This window comes from Psittacula echo (genome assembly GCF_963264785.1).
Source record: "Psittacula echo genome assembly, chromosome: 2".
NCBI lineage: Eukaryota > Metazoa > Chordata > Aves > Psittaciformes > Psittacidae > Psittacula > Psittacula echo.
The window spans coordinates 40,739,273-40,762,536 of NC_137737.1; the positions used below are offsets into that span (position 1 = coordinate 40,739,273).

The following is a 23,264-nucleotide window of genomic DNA, read 5'->3' on the forward strand; positions in this document are numbered from 1 at the left end:
ACCTTTGTGGAAGAAATAGAAGCGACGAAAATGTGCTTTTTTTCCCTTCTTCACCTGCTGCTCCCTGTCCCACAAGAGGGCAATGTACAGAAGGTGCTACAGAATCCTAGAAATCTTGTACCATATTTGTTTTCTTATCTTGCAGCGTGTAGCTATTGGAATTAAGAAGGTATTACATATTTTTTTAGATAAGAAGCAAAACCCAAAAATGAGATCCCTTGTGATAAATAAAGCTTTCTGATTAATCATGACATATGAACTCAAGGCATTTTGTGTTGGTATTTAGCTACATCATAAATCAGGGCTCTTCAAGTTCTAGGATGAATAATGTTACAGCTGCTTACCCAGTGGCTGCGTGGCCACTGCACCTTATTTTTCTTAAAATAAGTAAGGTTTCAGGAGCTGCCTGAATCTGATCCTGTTGAGCTTCCCTATTTGTGCACCAAGATTGAAGTTTCCTTTGTCAACTTTGTAGTTGGCTGTGTAATTTTTAATGTATTCTTCCTCTGAATGTTCCTTCTGCTAAATCCTGTTCTTACAGAATATAGCATTGCATTTATCAGCTCTGCAACTATATTAACATACAGATGTTTGGAACATCTGAACTCATGCCTATGAATCTTAAAAAAAATTGAGTATATAAATGGAATACATTGGGTTCTGCCTGCCCTCCAGGGCTCCCTTATCTTTCACTTGTTAACAATATTATTTTCAGACCTTGTTAAGTAATTTCTCCCCTTTTTTTGCCTTACAGTAAAGATTGTGAAAGGTCAGACACTTGATACCACTATACCTAGAATGGTGGGTTTTCATGTAGAAAAGTGAAAAGCATACAGTGAGTTGTCCATGAAGGGCCAGCTGTCTGTTTTTTTTCTGGCAGTAGAGAAGATGGCTAGTTTTTGTGGTGTTTGAGACACACCTGATTGAAAGCTGTCATATTTGTTAAATATTGTGGGAATTCGTATCCCTCTGTTACTCCTTTTCTAGATCCAAAAGTGAATATTTCAGAACTCTTATTATGCTTTGTATGCATCTTTATGGTGAGAAGAGGGTGCAACTGCAAGGAGTCATGTTGTGGAAGCTAAATCTCTTCATCTCAGCAGGTTGTTGCTGATTTTTTTTTTTCTTACCAATGCAAAACCTTAGCATTCTTGTCAAAGGTTTTCCTGCAGTGAAATGTTCTCCACTTCTTTGATGTTATTTGCATCTGGAATCAATTCACATTCAGAAGTAGGACTTCTGAACTTTGGAAGAAAAAGGAAAAGAAATTAAAAAAAAAGAGGAAAGATTGTTACAGGAGGTAAAATGTAAAAGGAGGAGGGAATTTAGAGTTAAGGACAGGAGACCTTTGTATGAGATCTTTGTATGCAAAGGGCCTTTGGGTGGGGTACCCTTCCAGTGGCCTTGAGTGGTAAGCTGTAACCTTGGTAAGCTGTCCTGACAAGCTTTGTTTTGATATTTTGGATCTGGGAAAAGAATTTGTGGTTGCCGATGCTTCACTTTACAGAACTTAAAGCCTTTTCTTTCCAGGCTCAGCCGTTTATACCCCTCCCTTCCCCCTGTTCTTGTATCTCTCTTCTTCTTGACACATCCTTTTCTGTTGAGACTACTATCAAAGTGATTTCAGTACATTACAGAATGTAATTTGAAGGCCTCCTGACTATTCCTTTGATCAGAATTCTATGTTTCTTTGCCTTTCAGACAAAATTAACACTGGAAGTAAAGGAACACTAGAAAGTCAACAGAAGAGATTGTAAAACATGTTCATTTAAATGTTTCCTATTGTTTACTGATATTGCTGTGAAATTTTATCTTAAAGTATATTAAAGTCATTCCCCTTTGGCTCCAAAATTATAAATAAAACAAAAATTCTTTAGGGGGATTTGAATTTCCTAGTAAAATGATGAAAGCTAAAGAAACTCAGGCAGTGGCTTAGATTTCCATTTCATAACTTCCTTCTTGAGGCTTGTTTGGGGTTCAGTGAAGTTGTTTAGTTTAGATAAACATGTACACTGATGATACAGTAAGCTGGGTAACTAGCACTGATGAAAGGCTTTTGGATCACCAGATTTGAATGATAACATGGCAGTCTTGGTGTAGATGCTCCTGTTTTCATCCCTGCTTGTTTTCTAGCAGTATGAGTAGCAATTTTGAATCTGTTATATCCAATAAATTATTGAATAGACTGCAGTGCATTTGGCTCCCTCCTCTCCGTATATTTTTCCTTTCAAATGTGTATTTTCCAGGCCTAAAAAGACCCAAACAAACAATCCCTACTCCAAAAAATACCCCAAAGAAAACAGAAACAACATCTGTGGTCTTAGTCTCCCTAACAAGCCTATGTCAGGTTTTAAACAACTGAAATTCTACCTTATGCTATATACTGTTGTAATTATGACACCTGCACACTTTGCTATGAAAAAGAAAACTCCACATTGCTATCCAAGCAGCACACTGAGGGGAAAAAAAAGATAACCAAGTTCACTTCAGTGTATGAAAAAAACAAATGTAGAAATCCTCATCAGCCTTTTGGACCTTCCTTAGAGTTTTAAGAAGCGTACAAGAATCCAAAGGACTTTGCATATTTTATTCTAGCAAGTATATTTTTGCATAATATTTTGGTGAAGATGGCTTTGGTGCTTCATGAATTTTCTTGACTAACCTGGCAAAATTACAGGTTTCGATAAATGGATTTGGGGCTGGTTAGAGACAAGGTAGTCTCTAAGTAAAGCAGCTGGTATTTATTGTTCATAAAGGTAGAGATAAATGTGTTTTCCTTTTAGCTTTGTGTCTAGATTGTTGATTAACTAATTCTACTCTATTAGAGAATTTGAGAATCCATTCTCTTATTTGTCAGTCTGATTCCATAAAATAAGTTTCTAATATTTCTTCAATTGTGACTGAACTAGAAAGCTAATGCTTGGTGATACCTGAATAGAGTATGCATGTATTACATCTCAACCTGGTTCGTTGTGAGAGTGGTTGTGCAGTTGCTGTTGAGCAAATTACGTTTTCTTTAGAGAGTCTGGGTAATAATTTTGATAGTTAAAGATCAGCATGGATAATTTTTAAGATTGAAAACAGTTACTGAGTTTTCATATGGCTATTCAGAATTAAACATTTTATGTTGTCTTCATCTTTTCGAGTTCTCAATGGGAGTTTAAAAGCTCTTGTGTCAATCCATATGCATGCATTTTTTGGGTAGCTTTCTGTTGAAGCAGTCATTCTGAACAAATAACCGTAGATCATGCTGTTCTGCTGAGTTTTGTATGTGTGTTCACATATACCTAATAAAGAAGCAAAATACTTAAGTGCCAGTAGTTTACAAGTAATTTTCTCTGCAGTTTCCCTGCATCTTCTGATGTTGGCTATCTAAATAAACTGTATTATGATACCGTGGGAAAAGTGACCTTGGTAAAAAAAATTAACTTGGTAAAAATACTGGACTCCTGTGTTCTAAGCTGAATTGTTAATTTTGTCAGACTTGGGCTTTTTCTTTGTGTTTGAATTATTTAAACAAAAACAATTTGAGTCTGCATTTGTAATCCTTGCAGAATTGATGTCTACCAGTATTGAAGACTTCTTTTATAGTCTAGAGGCTCTGGGTTAAGCAATTATTTTGTCTGTTTGCACAATTTCATTCACACTGCCAATGATTCATGTTGTATTTAAAATAAATAAATTCTCATGCTCTTTTGGAAAGCAGACTTCAGTGGTATAGCTTGTGGTATTTTGTCCAGTTTAACATGGAAGATACTTAGTATGTAAACTGTATGCACCCTTTTTGGGAATGAAATCTAAATCAAATTTCACATTGTTATGCATAAAGATGTCAGTAGTGGAGCCAAAGCTAAAACTTGAATTAATTTGCAGTAGTATCCCAATAAAAAATACCGTGCAGGTGCAGAAATGCAAGAAGATAGATATCTTTGGTGAGAAATGCAGGAAAAATTCTGACGCAGCAGCCATGTCTCTGTTTTTAAACAAGTTTCTTTTTATGATTAATTTATTATTTGGAAGATGGATAAATTAACAACAGTGGATTCATAAATGCTGCCTATAATTGAAGAATTTCAGTTTGTGTACTTTGAAAGCAAATATAAATAAATATTTTATTTGCTTTTACAGAATTTTATTATAAAAATCCTCCTCCCCCCCCCCAAGTTTACATTAAAATAGCACAGGATGTTATTACTCTCTCATATTTTGATAACGTGATGCTACATAAAATGGATTATGCTAAAGATGAAGCTGAACTTAGATTCTATTCTCTTTTGTAACTTACAGAAATATAAAGAGAAAGATAAACACAAGCAAAAATACAAGAAGCAGTCGGAGTCCTCACCATCCTTGGTTCCATCTCTTACTGTAACTACAGAGAAAGTAAGTTAATATGTTTTTCCTCCTCTTCCACTTCAATTACTTATGTTGAAATTTCATGATGTAATCATTCCATTATATATTCAGGAGCTTTCTAATGGTATAGATTCTGTAATTATCAGGCATGCTTGGTATTTTTCCTATTGCATAAAATCCCAAAATACTTTGAGATTTATCATATGGAGAACAGCTTAAGAGTTTTGTACTAGAGCAGCGAGTGATTCAATGACCTCAGTCAGGTGCCACTGATGGTCCAGTAAGTTTTATTTCATTGACTTATGTTTAATAATTTGAAAAGTTTTAGAAAATCTTTCCTTTGAAATTCACTTGTGTGTGCTGAGCTGTCACTGAACCTGTAAGCATTTAAGCTGGTAATTAATGAAATTACAGCTCATGCTTCATTTACTTGTAATATCACATTGCCTTTTTAGCAGTCTGCTCCATTAGGCTCTGTGGTCTTTCCTTCCTGTTCATGTGCTAGCAAATACCTAACTCAAAGGACAACATAGAGAGTTAAATAATGACAGATCTCATTGTACTCTACAAGAATGCTCCATGGGCAGCAGGGGGACAGCCTGCTCCACTGTGGTCTTCACCATGGGCTGCAGGGGAATGAATGGGCATCAGCTCTGGAGCCTGGAGCATCTCCTCCCCCTACTTCTTCACTGACCTTGGTGTCTGCAGAGCTGTTAGTCTCACTCATCTCTCTGGCTGCAGTTACTCCTGGGCAGTAACTTGTTCCCCTCTTAACTATGTTATCCCAGGGATGCTACCACATTTCTGGTGGGTTCAGCCTTGGCGGGCTGCTGGTCTGTCTTGGAGCCGTCTGGCATTTGCTCCATCAGACATAGGGCCAGAAGCCACACCTGTAGCCCCCTGCTACCAAAACCTTGCCATAAAAACCCAATGCAGTGTGACAATTTTTATTGAAATTAGGTTGTAGAACATTTTGAATAGTATTCACTGTCCATGTGATTCGTTATTTCCTTTTATTGATTTGTCTTGAACATATTCCTCTTTATCAGAGACAACTTGCAAACTTCATAGCCTGTAAAAGAAATTTCCCACCTTTTTGTGTGGGAAGTTCCTTTAAACTCTACAATTTTTTGTTTAGGTTTTGTGCTATATATGATTGTATCTTTTTTCAATTACATCATCATCTAATCATCATTATAAATTTTAACGAAATGTTACGTTATTGTACATTGGTGTAAAAGTTAAATAAAATGTATTGAAATACTGGTTATTTTTGAGTCCTACTTATTGCAATATGTTTTTAATGCTGAAGAAAGTTAGATTCTGTTTTTCTGCCAACCTCTTTTCTGATTGCTTTGTGCTCCTTAGACTTTTTCTAATTACAAGGTTTACAACTCAGCGGTGTGTACTTTAGGAAGGCAGACAAGAGTAAAATCCCATGTTTAGCAAACTTCTATTAAACCCAGTTAAGGACTGATAGTCTTGTTGAGTTGTTGGCCATACTGATAATCAAGATTGTACTACATATGTATGTTTAGCAGGTCAAATAAATTTTTGCAGTCAAATCTATAGGATTTATAATAGGAGCATTTTAAATATTTTTATGTTCTTTTGAATACCTAAACCTCACCTCTTTATAGTCTCAACAATAATAAGATAACATTAAAAAAAATGTTGCAGTTCCTATGGTCAGTAGCAAGGTAGGGCTAGAGCAAATACTAAAGAGAACAGAAGTCTCTATAATTCTATAACATAAATTTTAACTACATTAAACTAAAACAGAAATGTCCATTGTGGAATTTAAATATTGGCATGTGGCCTTTTAATTTTCTTCTTTTAATGTTTTGTACCTTGTGGGTTTTTTTCTGCCTAAGCTGTCTGCTTCATTTTCTAGCTTTTTTTTATAATGCTTCATATCATCAGGAAAATCAGTGTTCGTTTTTTTTAGATGAAGTTACTGTGATTATGGTTTTCTTGTTTCGGTTTGGGTTTTTTTTCCTCTTTTTTTTTTTTTTTAAATATCTACAGGCTATTTGGAAGTGATTTTTTTTTTTTTTTTTGTATTTCATTCCTTTAATTTCTTTTGAATTTTTTCTCTACATACTTTTGGCACCATTTACATGCATTTGCTTTTCTGGGTGATAATTTCATAGTGTGTTCCTGAAAAAGTTGAAATTTTACTAATAAGACAAATTTTTGTTTTCTTCCAAAGTAAATATTTGGTTCAGCATATTGTATTAATATGTTGCTTTTGTGTGTCTTTTTACATAGAGTTGTCAGAATTGATTTGGACTTGATGTCTTTTTCACAGCAGTCTCTTTGCAGAAAATATGTTGTTTTATCATGGTATAAAATTACTTCTGGTACTGTATTGTTCCTGTGGGGGGAACTAGAATTTGAAACTAATTTTGTTTTTCCTTTTTAAAGAACTTAAATCCTTTGTGATACGGTGGTAATGACCGTATATGCAGGTGATGCCACAAAGCATGTTTTTGTCTGGATGAATGGCTTCTTAAGAGAGATTCATGAAGGCTGCAGAATAAACTGTGGATTTACATTACAGGCTTGCCTTTTTGTTCTGCAAAATTTAATTCCAGTATGTATTACTGAGGTTCTAGTCCAAATTCTGTGTTCAGACACGAATACACCGTTTTGAGAGGCATTTTTTGTGATAAGTAACTCAGTAAACTCTGCTTAGTCTGGATCATTTAAGTGTGAAAGAATTTGAAATAAGAAATTCCTAGCTACTCTTTGATTAATGTACTAAGAAGTTTTTCTCTTCTGGGGCATACATACAGAATGTTTTAAGAAGGGCTAGGAGAACTTAAGAATTTGAATTGTCTCTCCCTTTTTTTTGGCCTTCCTCTTAGTTGGAAAGGGCTGTCACCCCTTTTTTATCAGTCCTGATAAAATCTTCTGTCTCAGGTTTTGAGCTTGGCTTGTATTGAGAGTTTAAAAATATGTGTGGTTTAACATACACAGAAAAATACAGTTGTCCTTTTTTTGGGTGGGGTGCAGTGTTACTAATTAAAACAACTCCAAAATATTGATATATGCAAAGATACACAATACAGTGTATCCGCATTGAAATTGTAGTCAGCAACTAAATAAAAGATACTGCAAAGAGAAAGAAAGTACAGCTGATTGAATTTTATCTGTAATAGCAGAGATGATGATGATAACTAACCCCCCTCAGTTCACCCTCACTGTCGGCCCAGTCTGGTTATTGGGGGACATGCTCAGATCCTACTGCAGTGGGGTACTGAAGAGAATTAAAAGAGTAGGGAAATGTCTGTTTGGTATGACTGAACATCACTATCCTATAGCTGTGACGTGTTTGTGAGGTATGGGGTATGTGTTGGAGGTTTTTTTGTTGGTTATTTTTTGCTTGGACTGTGCTTTTAATGGCATTTTTTTTGAGGATTACCTGCTGTGATCCTTCCCTTCTCTGTACAAGAGTACCACCTTAAAGATCTGTATTGGGGTTAACAGCTTCTCAAGCCTTGGGATGTACTGTGTATAGCAAGAATGATTATTACGCCTTTACTGTAAATCTAAAGCTATCCCAGAAGTTTTAAGATGTGCTGCAGATTGGTGGTATAACTCTTCAGGATGCACAGAGTGATATATGAGGGGCATAAAAATGACAGTAGCTCTCCCTGCACCAGATTAGTAATGTGAAACTTTGCTTTTTTGGGGAAAAAACCCCCTACTAACTGGTTTATGGAAAGCATAAAGGAGCTCTGATACGCACAGAGTTTGCTTGGTAATTGCAGTAGCAAATACTGATTGAATTTTGAGAACAGGATTAACACTCATGAAACAGACAAGTCCTCCCAGATAAACCAAGGAATGGAGTTGGAGCATCAGGGAATCTCCTTTTTGAGGCATGTCAGTACTGAAATGAAGGAAAAATGACTGGCTGCAGTGTGAACAGTGGAGGGGGGAGGCTTGAGCAGTGTATCCTCTTTAGAAAGCACATGCTGGAAGGAGACAGCATTGTAAGCTTGGGGGGAGGGTGGGGCTGCAGAGGTTGAAGCCAGTCAGTAAATAATCTAAGGTGTTCTGCCTCTGTCCTCTGATCCTTGCTCCTTGCCAGTGTCACTCTCCTGACCTAAAAAAAACCCCAAACAAACAATATAACTTTGCCATGGCGTATTAAGGTTTTTTTCTGAGACATTTCTCTTAGGCCTTTGTCTTTTAGAAAATAGCATTTTAGAGAAGCAGTTTTAGTCGTGAGTAGGATATTGTTTGAACCAATTAGCTTACTAAGCTTTACCTTAGATCCTGTTCCGTATCTTGTGGCTTCTCAAAGCAACTGATGTATGTGTATCTGGTTTAGAGCACTTTGCTGCAATTAATAATAAGGAATACAATCTAGGAAAAAAAATACCAAATGACACCAGCTTTGGTATGCTTACGCCATATTGCATCATAGTAGCGTTCAAGATATTCTGAGTAAGCATGTAGATTTCAGTACACTTTAGAGCACCTTCTGAAACACTGTTGGAATAAAATCTTCAACAGCAGAACTGCAGTGTGCATACATGCTCTCCAAAGAGAGGGCTCAGGCTTTTGCAGTCAAACTAAATCTCTGCATGGTAGATGCAAATTAATGCCTACTTGTTATTGCCTAGCCGTGGCCAGTCTGCAGAGCTATATTAAACTCTATTTCCCTTTAAAATAAGAAAATAAGTAAATAAAATTCCTCCAGTAATGGGGAAGAGGTACTAGATAACACCAAACTATGATTGTTGATACCAACAGAGAATTATCCTTGTAATTAATATCCAACTGAGTGGACAGGAGATAAGAATTAAGAAAGGAAGGTTTTGAATGAGAAATCCTGGATCCTAGAAAAAGGCTGACTTTTGGTTTAGGTTATTGCATATTTGGAAGCCCTTTGTTCAGATAACTCAGATTTGAACCACTGCTACTTTACTCAGTTCAAGTGACACATCAGTTTCAGGAAAATTAAGCATTCTTGTGGACTTTGTAATAATTTGAAAAGTTAACTACTAAACATACTTTAGAAGTGGCTTGATCTCTCTTAGACACACTTACCAGTATAGTAATATGAATGTGGGGTAAATAATTTTTAACATTATAGAATCATAGAATCATAGGATGGTTAGGGTTGGAAAGGACCTTAAGATCATCAAGTTCCAACCCCCCTGCCATGGGCAGGGACACCCCACACTAAACCATGCCACTCAAGGCCTCATCCAGCCCGGCCTTGAACACCGCCAAGGATGGAGCATTCACAACCTCCCTGGGCAACCCATTCCAAGCCTCACCACCCTCACAGTAAAGTATTTCTTCCTTATATCCAATCTAAACTTCCCCTGTTTAAGTTTTAACCCGTTACCCCTTGTCCTGTCACTACAGTCCCTAATGAAGAGTCCCTCCCCAGCATCCTTATAGGCCCCCTTCAGATAGTGGAAGGCTGCTATGAGGTGTCCACGCAGCCTTCTCTTCTCCAGGCTGACCAGCCCCAACTTTCTCAGCCTCTCTTCATACGGGAGGTGCTCCAGTCCCCTGATCATCCTCGTGGCCCTCCTCTGGACTTGTTCCAACAGTTCCATGTCCTTTTTATGTTGAGGACACCAGAACTGCACACAATACTCCAAGTGAGGTCTCGCGAGAGCAGAGTAGAGGGGCAGGATCACCTCTTCAGACCTGCTGGTCATGCTGCTTTTGATGCAGCCCAGGATACGGTTGGCTTTCTGGGCTGCGAGCGCACACTGAAGCCGGCTCATGTTCAGTTTTTCATCGAGCAACACGCCGAAGTCCTTCTCTGCAGGGCTGCTCTGAATCTCTTCTCTGCCCAACCTGTAGCCGTGCGTGGGATTGCTTCGACCCATTGTACTTCAACAGATTTAGACTGATTTTTCTTCTTCACAGTTATTCAGAAAATCTGTTGTATATATTTATTGCAGTTCACAATAACTCATACAGATTGGTACACAAATAGATTTAAATTTTTATCTTTCTCAAAGCTTGCATATTTAGTTGTCTGAAAAGTAAGTTCTATATAAATGTCTTAGCTGGTTTAGTAAAAATATGGTAAACTTTTTATAACAGCTATGCAAAGCTGCTTATGATGAAGAAATACTCTGCTGTAAGCCTAAATACAGCAAATATCTTGGGGAAGAGAAAACATATATGTGCTCAATTTTAAGAGCCATATATTTGTGTAGTCTTTAGTGGAGAAAAATTTAGCTACTATTTTAAACTCTCTTCTATAAAAACTGAAAAACTAAGCTTGTTTCAAATAGATGAGTAGCTTCTAGTTTGCATATTTTCTGTTGAAGAAGCTTTATGCAGTCAAAAGGCTATTTTACTAGCTGGTTTGAATATAAATAACAGTAGGCCGTTACTTCCTTTTCCATAATTTTGCATTAATTTTCTTTCTTCTGATATAAAAATTGTGCTATCATAATCCCTTCCCCTTCCCTTCCCTCTTTCTTGCTCTCTCCCTCTATTTTCGTCTCTCTTTCGAAAACCTTTTCCATATTACAGAAAAAATTCTGTACCTTTGTGGGTTTTTTCTAATGCTATGTGTGCAGTTTCCCTGCCCACCTAATTACTTTCTGTGAACCTATTTTGATGATTTTTCACTAGTATGAAGAATTCTGACAAAATTCATTGCAAGAATAATGGACCTAAAGATGAAATTTTTGAAAGCATTGTGGAGAGTTGATGGGTGTAGGAAAAGGGCTGGGTGGGGTATGAGGAAGAAATCTGCACTGGGGGCTCCGGGAGTGTGTTAGGTTGTCTTTATTTAAGGAACTGGCTGAATGGGACGGTTCAGATGGCAGGGAATCCTAGTGTGATAATGGGAAGTGAAGACATAAGGGGCACTTGGGCTTTTTGGAATTGATTTTGGTTTGATGGTTAGGCTATAAAGTCTTAAAAGTGCAAGGTCTTAGGTTCTGTGAAGCCTTCATCAGTTCCACTGCTGATGGAACTAAATTTCCAGTTTGAAGAAACAAACTGCGTAAAAATGATATTTTCAGAAAAGCATTTTTTATTTTTAATTTTGAATTTTAAGCAGCAAACTAACAATATCCTATTTAAATAGAATGTAAAGACTCTGTAACCATAGATGCGAGATTAAGCCACTGTCCTCAGTGAAATAAGAATTTCAACCAAAGCTGACATTATTTTCACTCATTTTTCCACAAAACAAAGTTTTATGCACTTGAAATTGTTTGCTGAAAATCTCAAGAATTCACTATATGTAACTCTTGCTGTTGCCTGTTACTTGAGTATTTGAGCACTTCCAAGTTTATTTTAAAGAATGTGTTCTTTTAAATGGTTCTTTTGTTACAGGTTTTTTTGTGTGACCTAACAGTTTCTTTTGTCTTTTTTCTTCTTTCTTATCAAAATGCTAGACGTACACAAGCACTAGCAACAACTCCATGTCAGGCTCCTTGAAGCGGTTGGAAGATACCACAGCTCGATTTACAAATGCAAATTTCCAGGAAGTTTCTACACACGTTTCAAGTGGAAAAGATTCTTCAGAGGCTAGAGGGTCAGAGAGCAAAGGCAAGAAATCTGCAGGTCACAGCTCGGGTCAGAGGGGAAGAAAGCCTGGTGCTGGAAGAAATCCAGGAACAACTGTGACTGCGGCTAGCCCTTTTCAGCAAGGTATCAGTTGTTATGCTGTAACACAACTTCTGCTTTGACGTGAATTAGAAACCTTACATATTTAAAACTTGAAAAGTAGATAATCCTTTATCCTCAATTATGAGAATGTTGTTTCACTTTGGGGAAAAAGTAACTTTTTTCGGGAGAAAAAATGTTCATTGTTGTAATGTGACAAAGAAGGTCGCACATCATTAAAGGGCAAAATTGATGCTTTTGTTTAGACTATTGCACTCTTTAAGCTCTAAATCTGGAAGTTTCTTTATGTGCTGCTGAGTTAATCTGGGGTAAAATTTAACATATGAATTTCAGTCTAGGGGCCTTTCTTAGCTCTTTTACGGGATAGTATGCTAACATTTTTTAGTTAGTGCATATTAGAATGAAGCCAGACTACCTAATGTATAGGATGTGGTGGTCCCTAAATAAATTTTCAAGATGCAGACATTTAAAATACTCTGTTTTCTTCAAAGTGGAAGACATTTTTACTTTTATATTTTTTGCCATTGAAATACATAAACAGAAGATAATCACATGACAACTATATACTTTATAGTTTTACTTTATATAATACAAAAAGTTTGATGTTTTAAACATGTTAAAACCCACTCAGTACACTGTTAATACTTCTAAAAAGCAAATTTTATTATGGCTTCCTCATCAGACTTGAAGAAAGATAAAAAAAAGTAAAAGTCAATTTTATTATTTAACTAATAAAACATATTATTTTAAAACACAACAAACTAGACCTATGAAGTAATTTTTTTTCTATAATTTTCACTGTGTTGTGTAGCAGCTGACTGTCATTTCTGCTTTATAATCTTGCTGTTCCTTTGAGTTTATGTATGCAATGAGCAGTTTTAAATTTGTCTACAAGTCTTACAGTGTTTCAGACTCTTTTATTTGAAAAAAATAGAAGCATTTTTTTCTTTATATTCTCAAAACTCTGAAAATTGCCTTCTGGAATCCAGCATTTAAAGAAAAATCTTGCTCACTGCAGATAGCAAAATTGATCTTTACTATGCGCATATGTTTTCTTTAAAGCTGCATTAAGTGAAGTTGATGTAACTTGAAAATACAAAAACCAACATCTTTTTATGATTTTTAAATTGCTGTATTAATGTAAATTATATTTTAAATGGAATTCCTAATATTGAATGGAGTACTAATGGGAAAACACTATTTTTTATAGGATCTTCTTTTATATCCAATGTCATATTTAGGAGTATTTTTTGACAGGATAGTTGTCATCAGTCTGAGTTCTATAAAACAGTACCCACATGCAGCCACCCATATAGAATTACTGATTTTCAGTGAAGGTAGATTTGTATTTTCCAGCTGTGCTCCATTCTCTGCCTTGTGTGCACTAGCACAGTGATGAAATGACTGCATTCCAAATATTAGAGAAGCAATTTAATTCTATTGCACAAAAGATCTTTATGGTTCTCTGACAGTGCTAAAAAAGTCTTAAAATGTCAATTTTGTACACTTTTTTCCACTTCTCCTCCTGTCCTTTTGAAAAATACCACTTCCATGGAACACCTCCTCAGTCAGGGTAAATTAAGTGCAATTGCTGTTCCCTTGACCTGTGTCAGACCCTTGATTTAGGTAGAATGGTAGGGAAGATTGCAGGCATAGTGTAGATTTGATCATAGCATGTTTCTATCAGCCTTCTTTTTATATATGTGTATGTTTAATAAAACCTGCTTTGACTTGCACCAGGTGTGTGTTACGGCTTTAAAACATGAGGAATGTCAAAGTTGTTTGAGCAGCAAAGTTGTTTATTCTCCTTTTGTTCATTGTTTGTGCCCCAAATTCAAATCTGAATCTCAGACAGGAATCTGAGAATCAGATGCAGCAGAGCGAAGACCCACAGGAGAAGCAATGAGTTACGTTAAAAATAATTTTTTTAGCTCTTGGTAGTAATGTTCATTAAGTCCTTGCACTTTAAAGTTTCGTATCCAATGGTACTAATCTTTCCTGCTGATTTTCATCAACTACAGGAAAAAAATTCTATACTCTTTTCTTCTTTTTTTAGGAAGCTTTTTGGGCACTCCTGGGAGCATGAAGTCCTCTTCTGGAAGTTCAGTTCAGTCTCCCCAGGATTTTTTGAGTTTTACAGACACAGATCTGCGAAGTGACAGTTTCACGCATTCTCAACAGGCTGCGCCAACCAAAGATGTACATAAAGTAGAGGCTGGGAGTCAAGAGGGGGGTGTCAATTGTTTCACTTCCTTAATTGGTCTCCCTTCATCATCAGCTGTTTCCCAATCTAAAAACTTTGACAGCTCCCCTGGAGACATAGGTAATTCAAGCCTTACTTCTACAGCATACAAGCGAGCTCAGACTTCTGGAATAGAAGAAGAAACTGTAACAGAGAAGAAACGAAAAGGAAATAAGCAAAGTAAACATGGGCCTGGTAGACCAAAAGGAAATAAAAGTCAAGAAAGTATTTCCCATCTTTCAGTTTCTTCTGCTTCCCCAACTTCATCTGTGGCATCTGCTGCAGGAAGTGTGACAAGCTCTGGTCTTCAGAAATCTCCAACTTTGCTCAGGAATGGAAGTTTACAAAGTCTTAGTGTTGGTTCATCTCCAGTGGGTTCAGGTAGGCATTTACTGGATTTGTTTTCTTACCTTAAAGTATGTCTTTGTTATTTTAGCCGTAATTCTGAATTTGCTTTTCAAGAACAGAGTATCATTTAAAGTCTCTTGAAAGTCAAATTGGGGAAAAAAGTGAAAATTAGAATGAGACTGATGGAAGAATAAGTTTTGTTTTATTTATTGGTGCCACTGTGCCATAGGTGGCTGTAGTAAATTGACCTGTGTGTAGACCTATATGCTATATGAATGCAAGTTTTGAGTCTATAGGGGGAAAAAAATAAGTTGCATGAAAATAGGTTCTTTGGAAATCGCATGTGACAGGTTTAGCTAAAATAAGTGATAGTGCATACAGACTGTATTGCCTGTATGTTCTGTTACATGGAGAAAATCAGTACTCAAGCATATCAGCTGTGCTGAGTATGTCCCTCAATTGTTTTTCCCTATTTAGATTAACTAAAAATCAAAATGTCTGTATGGAGAATTATCAGTTTAAACACATAAAAGGATATTTTGAATATGGGTCCCTGTGCAGCTGGATGACATTTTCATATTCTTGTGTGCTTTTTAGCAATTGAAATTGGCTGGTTTGTTCTTCCTCTGTTCTAAATGTTATGTGCATCTGGGGCTGAAAGAGGCTTTCTTTTCCCAGTAAACCTGTGTGTGGAATGACCTTGCAGAATACTGTATCTACCAAAGTCTTTGTTGCTTTGAAGTTTCTTTCGAGGCCTTTGTGTTTGGATAAAAAAATAGCAAACTAGCTGATCCCTCCATTTTGTAACTTTGAAATTCTTTTTGTTGTTTTAGGGGACTTTTTTGCCTTTTTTTGAGAGGCTGGTGAGGGGAAAGGAACAGAAAGTGAATATTTGGTTGTGGGCAGGGTTTCATGCTTGTATACTGTATATTTTCACTGCATAAGCGAGAGATACTTTAAAACCATACATGCATCAAGAAAGAAAAAACTTTGAGAACAAGGCAGGTACTTAAAAACTTGATCTCAAAACCACATTGTTTTAAGTCTTTGTTAGATATAGGTAAATTATGATTTTTATTACAGGTAATAACGGCAATAGCAGTGGCAACTATATTAAAAAACATTTTTCCTGCATTGGAATCAGTAGGGATAAATGATGTGTGACAGAACTTCCTAGCTCACTGCCCATCTTTTTAATGAAAATGCAGTTTAATGAACATGTTAACCTGATATCTTTTATGGACAGAGATCATGCAACAGATCAGTGTTTTGGTTATTTTAGTATGAACTTAATTATTCCTTTATAATGCTTTTGAGGTGGATCATGTATTGTTGTGGTTGGGTCACAGGTGGAAGCACAAGATCTTAGTTTGAAGTGAATGACTCATGTTTCCCACCCTTTTGTTTGTCTTGGAATATTCCGGTTTTGTCAGCTCCTAGAATTGGCCTTTCCCTGGCTAGGGCCATTCTTGCTTCCTTTGGCCTCTTTATTATATCTCACTCTTCCATCTATGAAATGCCAGTGATAATTTTAAACTTCCTTTTTACAAAGCTTTGAAATAGGGGATGGACATACTGGGTAGGTTTTATTATATGTATCATGATTTTCAGCCTGTAATTTCCCCTGTTAGGCATGCTTAGATTCTTAGTAGCCAGTGTTAGATTTGTCCTTTAAACCAGTGATATTTTCTGAAGATGCCAAAGAATGTGAATGAAAAGAAATAAAATCCATAAACAAAATCACCCTAACAAACCCCAGAAAACTCAAACAAAACCAGGTGGTTTGCAAGCAAAGAATTATGGTGGTAGTGCTGCTTTCCTCACTTCATCATAAGCATTTTCTGGAATGTTAGCAGTCCATTTACAACTTTGTTACAATGAGTATTATCAGAAACATACCTGAGAAACATACATTTTCTCAGGTATGATATGCTGATGTTTCTCTTTGAAACATCTCTGTATTGTCCAGTAACAGAATCTTACACGTGAGTCTAAATGATTTGACCCGAAACCCCAGGTAAGATTTTTGTGCATGTAAATGTAGTGAGAGAAAAGGCAGGGGAAGTCAAGCTAAAAAGTTTTTAATGACTCTTACTTGGAATTGCCTTGTTACTTCAGAGAAGCAGAATCAGGAATGAGCTAGACCATACTAAGCAAATCTTTTGAGGCACTTCTTTCAAGAATCTCCTATTTTTATTTAATAACCTTCTTAACTGTAGCTACCATTCTTTTTCCATTTTCTTAAGAGTATTCGTTGAGATCCATAAAAATGAAGATTCTTACTTCACAGACGAATGATAATCCTGTTCACAGTGTTCAAATTAGATGAAATGTGAAGGAAAGTTTATTCTAAAGGGTAACGCAGATTCGTCACATGCTGGTTTTATGTAATTAAATGTCTTCCATAAGACTTTTATTTAGAATAAGTGTATTCAGCTCATTTGATGAAAGTATCTGCCCTCTCCGAACTTCTATCCAGTCCATAGAACTTCTGTTTTCCTCTTTAATAACAGAGATGTACCAGGAATGGTACAAGGCCACATAATTAGAAGCTATTACAATACATAAACTCAGGTTGTATTACAGTTGCTACTGGTCTTCGAAGTCTTCGAATTCAGGATCTGAATTTTTTAACGGGGGTTTCATATGAACTCTACAATTTGATAGAGCTGTTAAACCTTTTAAGTCGCACTAGTTGAATTCACAGTATTAAGTTGCTTCTCATCATCCTTCTAGGGAATAACACTTATAGATAGATTTCTAATCCAGAGTATTGTAAAGCAGTGATCCTTTCTGCTAAAGATTTTTATTTTTTTTCTTCTCACAACAGTGATGATTAAAGAACAGAAAAACCTTCATCCAGAGTTTGGAAGAGATTAGTAGAATCTTGTATCAATCCTTACCTCTGCTAGTAGTAGATTCTAAGATCAGTTGTTCCTTTTACCTTACTTGCACTTTATTTCAGCAGTAATGCAGAAACAAATAAAGTGATGGGAATTAAATAAAAGTACAGTTATGGTAAATAAGTTTCATACATTTTGTATTTTCCTGTCAAGCAGTTTGTGCAGGCTCTGGTTCCTGTTTGTTTGGAGTACACTCCAGTACGTGAAGAACTTTCTGAGAACTAATTTCTCACAGCAGTAGGGAAAAGAATATTTAATGTGATGTACAGTACCTTCTGGCTTTTGTGGAATAATGCAGCAGGGTAAAATGAAAAGCAGTCAGGTGTCGGAAGTAAACTGAATTTTGTGTTTTATGGTAGATAAAGTTCTTCAAGTTCTGCATGGATTCTTCCTGCTGGAAGAAACAGTGTTTCGAGTGTATAGAGGTGCTTCTCTGTCTTTTCTAGTTCTGTTCTTGATTTCAAGTGTACAACAAATTCTATCAGCTTCAGTTGCTACGGACTTCAGGGAATCATTTGCTTTTTAATTTTTTTATTTTAATTTTTGCAACATGGATTTTATACCCTTATGAGTACTGTAAACCCTACAAGGGTTTTTCTCCCTTCCCCCCCCCCCCCCCCCCCCCCCCCCCAAGAACACTGGAGAAGGTTTAATTCCAAATTGCGTCTCAAAATGGGTAGCCCATTCTTTCAGCACCCTTGCAGTGTCTGTCTTCTGGAATTCCTTTGTCACAATTGAGGTGACCTTTTTATTTATCTTCCTACATTTGTACTTCTACATCATATATATTCTACCCTTGAGCTGTCTTAGGCATGCATTGGTTGGTTGTACTGGACAGTGTTCGGAATAAGGCCCCTCTGGGTTGATACTGTCTTGTGCAGTCAAATTCCAGTTTTATATAGAAGTTTACTAAGTGCTTTGGCTTAGTCCATGTATTTTGTTGTCCTTTTCTCATTTGATTCAAGCGGTGTTGAAGCCTCTGCCAAGTTTTACATTCTTCTGCAAGAAGGTGATCTTACTTATCTTCTTCTCAAGAAGGTGATGTTAAGCTCTTTGTCATACTGATGATGTAAGAGAGCGATCTCTGAGCTTCAAAGTAGGTGATTAATTTGAAATAATTCTCATTGATATACTGAGTCCCTTAGACCTTATGTTAAGCCTTTATGATGTTATGTTTAAACTCCTGTAACCTTTGACATACTGACTAAAGCTATTGGGAAAAAGAGTTTAGAAAAAGACACTATGGAACAGTTTGTGCTGTTACATTTACTTGCTAGGTGCCCCAGAAGCAAAAGCAGAAAAATAAGTCTTGTTGTGTTAAAAAGCCAGCCTATATTCTAGAGGAGATAGAATAGAAAGAACAAATTGATGGTAATGGATATTAGAATCATAGAATAGTAAGGGTTGGAAAGGACCTTGAGATCATCTAGTTCCAAACCCCCTGCCATGGGCAGGGACACCCCACACTAAACCATGTCACCCAAGGCCTCATCCAACCTGGCCTTGAACACCGCCAAGGATGGAGCACTCACAGCCTCCCTGGGCAACCCATTCCAGTGCCTCACCACCCTCTCAGTAAAAAATTTCTTCCTTATATCCAATCTAAACTTCCCCTGTTTAAGTTTGAACCCGTTACCCCTTGTCCTGTCACTACAGTCCCTGATGAAGAGTCCTTCCCCAGCATCCTTGTAGGCCCCCTTCAGATACTGGAAGGCTGCTATGAGGTCTCCACGCAGCCTGCTCTTCTCCAGGCTGAACAGCCCCAACTTTCTCAGCCTCTCTTCATACGGGAGGTGCTCCAGTCCCCTGATCATCCTCGTGGCCCTCCTCTGGACTTGTTCCAACAGTTCTATGTCCTTGTTATGTTGAGGACACCAGAACTGCACACAATACTCCAAGTGAGGTCTCGCGAGAGCAGAGTAGAGGGGCAGGACCACCTCTTCAGACCTGCTGGTCACGCTCCTCTTGATGCAGCCCAGGATATGGTTGGCTTTCTGGGCTGTGAGTGTACACTGAAGCCGGCTCATGTTCAGTTTTTCATCGAGCAACACGCCGAAGTCCTTCTCTGCAGGGCTGCTCTGAATCTCTTCTCTGCCCAACCTGTAGCTGTGCCTGGGATTGCTCCGATCCAGGTGTAGGACCTTGCACTTGGCATGGTTAAACTTCATCAGGTTGGCATCAGCCCACCTCACAAGTGTGTCGAGGTCCCTCTGGATGGCATCCCTTCCCCCCAGCGTATCAACCGAACCACACAGCTTGGTGTCATTGACAAACTTGCTGAGGGCTCACTCAATCCCACTGTCCATGTCACCGACAAAGATGTTGAACAAGACCGGTCCCAACACCGATCCCTGAGGGACACCACTCGTTACTGGTCTCCAGCCGGACATCGAGCCATTGACCACAACTCTTTGCGTGAGGCCATCCAGCCAGTTCTGTATCCACCGAGTGGTCCACCCATCAAATTGATGTCTCTCCAATTTAGAGACAAGGATGTCGTGTGGTACAGTGTCAAAGGCTTTGCACAAGTCCAGGTAGATGACATCAACTGCTCTGTCCCTGTCCATCAGTTTCGTAGCCCCATCATAGAAGGCCACCAAATTGGTCAGGCAGGATTTCGCCTTAGTGAAGCCATGCTGGCTGTCACCAACCACCTCCTTGTTTTTCATGTGCCTTAGCATGACTTCCAGGAGAATCTGCTCCAAGATTTTGCCAGGCACAGAGGTGAGACTGACTGGTCTGTAATTCCCTGGGTCATCCATTTTCCCCTTCTTGAAAATGGGGGTTATATTTCCCTTCTTCCAGTCATCGGGAACTTCACCTGACTGCCATGATTTTTCAAATATGATGGCCAGTGGCTTAGCAACTTCATTCACCAGCTCCTTCAGGATCCATGGATGGATGTCGTCAGGTCCCATGGACTTGTGTACGTTTAGGTTTTTAAGAAGGTCTCGAACCAGATCCTCTCCTACAGTGGGCCTAGGGTCTTCATTCTCACAGTCCCTGCGTTCGCCTTCCAAGACTTGGGTGGTGCGGTCAGAGACTTTGCCAGTGAAGACCGAGGCAAAGAAGTCATTAAGAGCCTCAGCCTTCTCCAGATCCAGGGTAGCCAGTTCTCCCGATATCTTCCGAAGGGGGCCTACGTTGTCCCTAGTCTGTCTTTTATTCACCCTTCCTGTTATCCTTAACATCCCTAGCCAAGTTCAATTCTAACTGGGCCTTAGCTGTACCAACCTGGTCCCTAGCTTCCCGGAAAACATCCCTCTATTCTTCCCAGGCCACCTGTCCCTGTTTCCACCTTCTATAAGCCTCTTTTTTCCTTTGAATTTTCCTGAGCAGCTCCTTATCCGTCCAAGGAGGTCTCCTGGCCCTCCTGCTGCACTTCCTTCTAGTTGGGATGCAACACTCCTCAGCTTGGAGCAGGTGATCCTTGAATAACAACCAAGAGTCTTGGGCCCCCCTGCCCTCTAGGGCTGTATCCCATGGAACCTTACTAAGCAGGTTCCTGAAGAGGCCAAAGTCTGCTCCCTTGAAGTCCAGGGCAGTGAGCTTGCTGCATGCTCTTCTCACTGTCCCAAGGATCTCGAATTCGACCATCTCATGGTCACTGCATCCAAGGCTGCCCTGGAGCGTCACATTTCCAACCAGCCCTTCCCTGTTGGTAAGCACGAGGTCAAGCATGGCACCTCTCCCTGTTGGCTCCTCTATTACTTGCATAAGGAATTTGTCTTCCACACAATCGAGGAACCTCCTGGATTGCTTGTGCCGGGCCGTACCTTCACTCCAACAGATGTCAGGGTGGTTGAAGTCTCCCATAAGAACAAGGGCCTGTGAGCATGAGGCAGTTCCTATCTGCCTATAGAGCACTTCATCCACAGATTCCTCTTGATCAGGCGGTCTGTGACAGATCCCCACAGTAATGTCCCCCATCGCTGTTCTCCCTTTAACCTTGACCCACAAACTCTCTGTCGACTGCTCACCCGTCCCCAGACAGAGTTCCATCCTCTCCAGCCTATCCCTAACATAAATAGCAACTCTCCCTCCCTGCCTGCCAGGCCTGTCTTTTCTAAAGCGCCTGTAACCTTCCATTCCAACTCTCCAGTCGTAGGAGCCATCCCACCATGTTTCTGTGATGCCTACTATATCATACTCCCGCAGTCATGCACACATCTCTAATTCCTCTTGTTTGTTTCCCATGCTACGGGCGTTTGTATAGAGACATCTGAGCCAAGCTCCAAATGAAGCCGGCTCATTGGCTGGAGCGGCTGGAATATCTCTGCATCGCTCCGAGCATTTATTGTAGGTGCTGGCAACTGACTGGGTGTGTTGGGATGGAACGATGCTCCCCTCCCCCAATACATCTAGTTTAAAGAAACCTTGACCAGCCTGGCAAGCCTCCTACCAAAACCACTCTTCCTCTTCTTTGTCAGATCAGCTCTACCAGCCCCCAGTAGACCTGGCCTACTAACTTGGGTTCTGTATTCAAAACATCCAAACCCCTGACTATGGCACCATCCTTTTAACCATTTATTAACCTGGCCAATCCTCCTAGCTTTTTTAAGGTCTCCCCCTGTATCCTGGAGAATTGATGAAAAGACAGTCGGAGCTCCAGAGCCCCTAACCATCCCTCCCAGGGCTCTGTAGTCCTTCTTTATGTTCTCCAGGCTACTGCTATCAACATCACTAGCACCCACATGGATCACCAGAAGTGGGTAATAGTCCGTGGGTCTCACTAGAGCAGGCAGCCTCTCTGCAACATCCCTGATCCATGCCCCAGGTAGGCAACACACCTCCCTCGAGGCCGGGTCAGGCCGACAGATGAGTGCCTCTGTCCCTTTCAAAGTAGAGTCCCCTACCACTATGACCCGTCTCTTTTTCCTGGCAGCACCAGTAGTGATCTTCTTTACCAGCGCACCAGCCGGTTGTTTCTGGTGCCAGTGCCCTTCCTTCTTAGCACCCTGCAGGACAGCAAAGTGGTTCTGGGTGGGGACAACAGCTTTAGGAGGAAGCCCCTTGTTTTTAATTGTCCTCTTCCTCTTTTTTTTGTTGTTTTTTTGTTGTTACTATTAATGACCTTTTAGGATTAAGCGAACTGTGTAGAAGAGGCACAGGGCAAAATCCATGTGCAAAGAGTTTAATTCTTCATATTTGAGGCTCAACAGAAATGGTGTTGGTTTGATACAAGATTAACATGTTAAAATTGACGATTGTTGCTGTAGAAAACATGGAGACATTTGTCAAGTAATTGGGAAGAAATCACATGAGGTAGGAGAAATTTCTGAAAATGGGGATTATCATTAAATGATCCCCCGTGTTCTAAGTAAAACAGGTGTTAGCAGCAGCTACATCCAGAAGTAATAAATTGGCATGATGGTGAATACCTTATATTTTCATGTTTTTAGACTGTTAGTATTAAATTTCAGTAAGTCGTTAAAACTTGTGAAGTTGTAAGAGACTGGCAGGTCGTTAATGGTATGTAATTAGAATGTGTCTGATATAAGAAAGATAGATGTTAAGAGATGTAGAGATTTAATGATTAATGGTGGTTATTGTGAGTTATGGAAAATAACTTACTGGACTTTTTGTATTAATAAAAGCAGTGGCATAGTAGAAGTCTAGACTTCAATTGATACAGCATGGCATTTTAAATAAAGACCTGTAATGACAGGAAGTCAGCAAACCTTTGCTTTAGATGTAGTTAGTGGCTAAGTCTGAGTTTATTTTTGATCAGAGAATTACTAAGTCAAAGGGTTAACTTTAAAGTTGCATTATTTCCCTGTGCATCA

The 23,264-nt window shown here is 38.7% G+C and overlaps 1 protein-coding gene across 13 annotated transcripts in view; it reads left to right on the plus strand.

The window, feature by feature from the left end:
* Positions 1 to 23,264, plus strand: part of MLLT10 (MLLT10 histone lysine methyltransferase DOT1L cofactor) — a 164,779-nt gene that overhangs the window by 56,455 nt on the left and 85,060 nt on the right. For all 13 annotated transcript variants that reach the window (XR_013958936.1, XR_013958937.1, XR_013958938.1 and 10 more), the window contains 3 exons: positions 4,288 to 4,383; positions 11,754 to 12,009; positions 14,042 to 14,608. Coding sequence is in view for 4 of the 13 variants with exons in the window: in XM_080639532.1 (XP_080495658.1) it covers positions 4,288 to 4,383; positions 11,754 to 12,009; positions 14,042 to 14,608 (919 nt within the window). In the remaining 9 variants the exon portion in view is untranslated. The remainder of the gene's footprint in view (positions 1 to 4,287; positions 4,384 to 11,753; positions 12,010 to 14,041; positions 14,609 to 23,264) is intronic.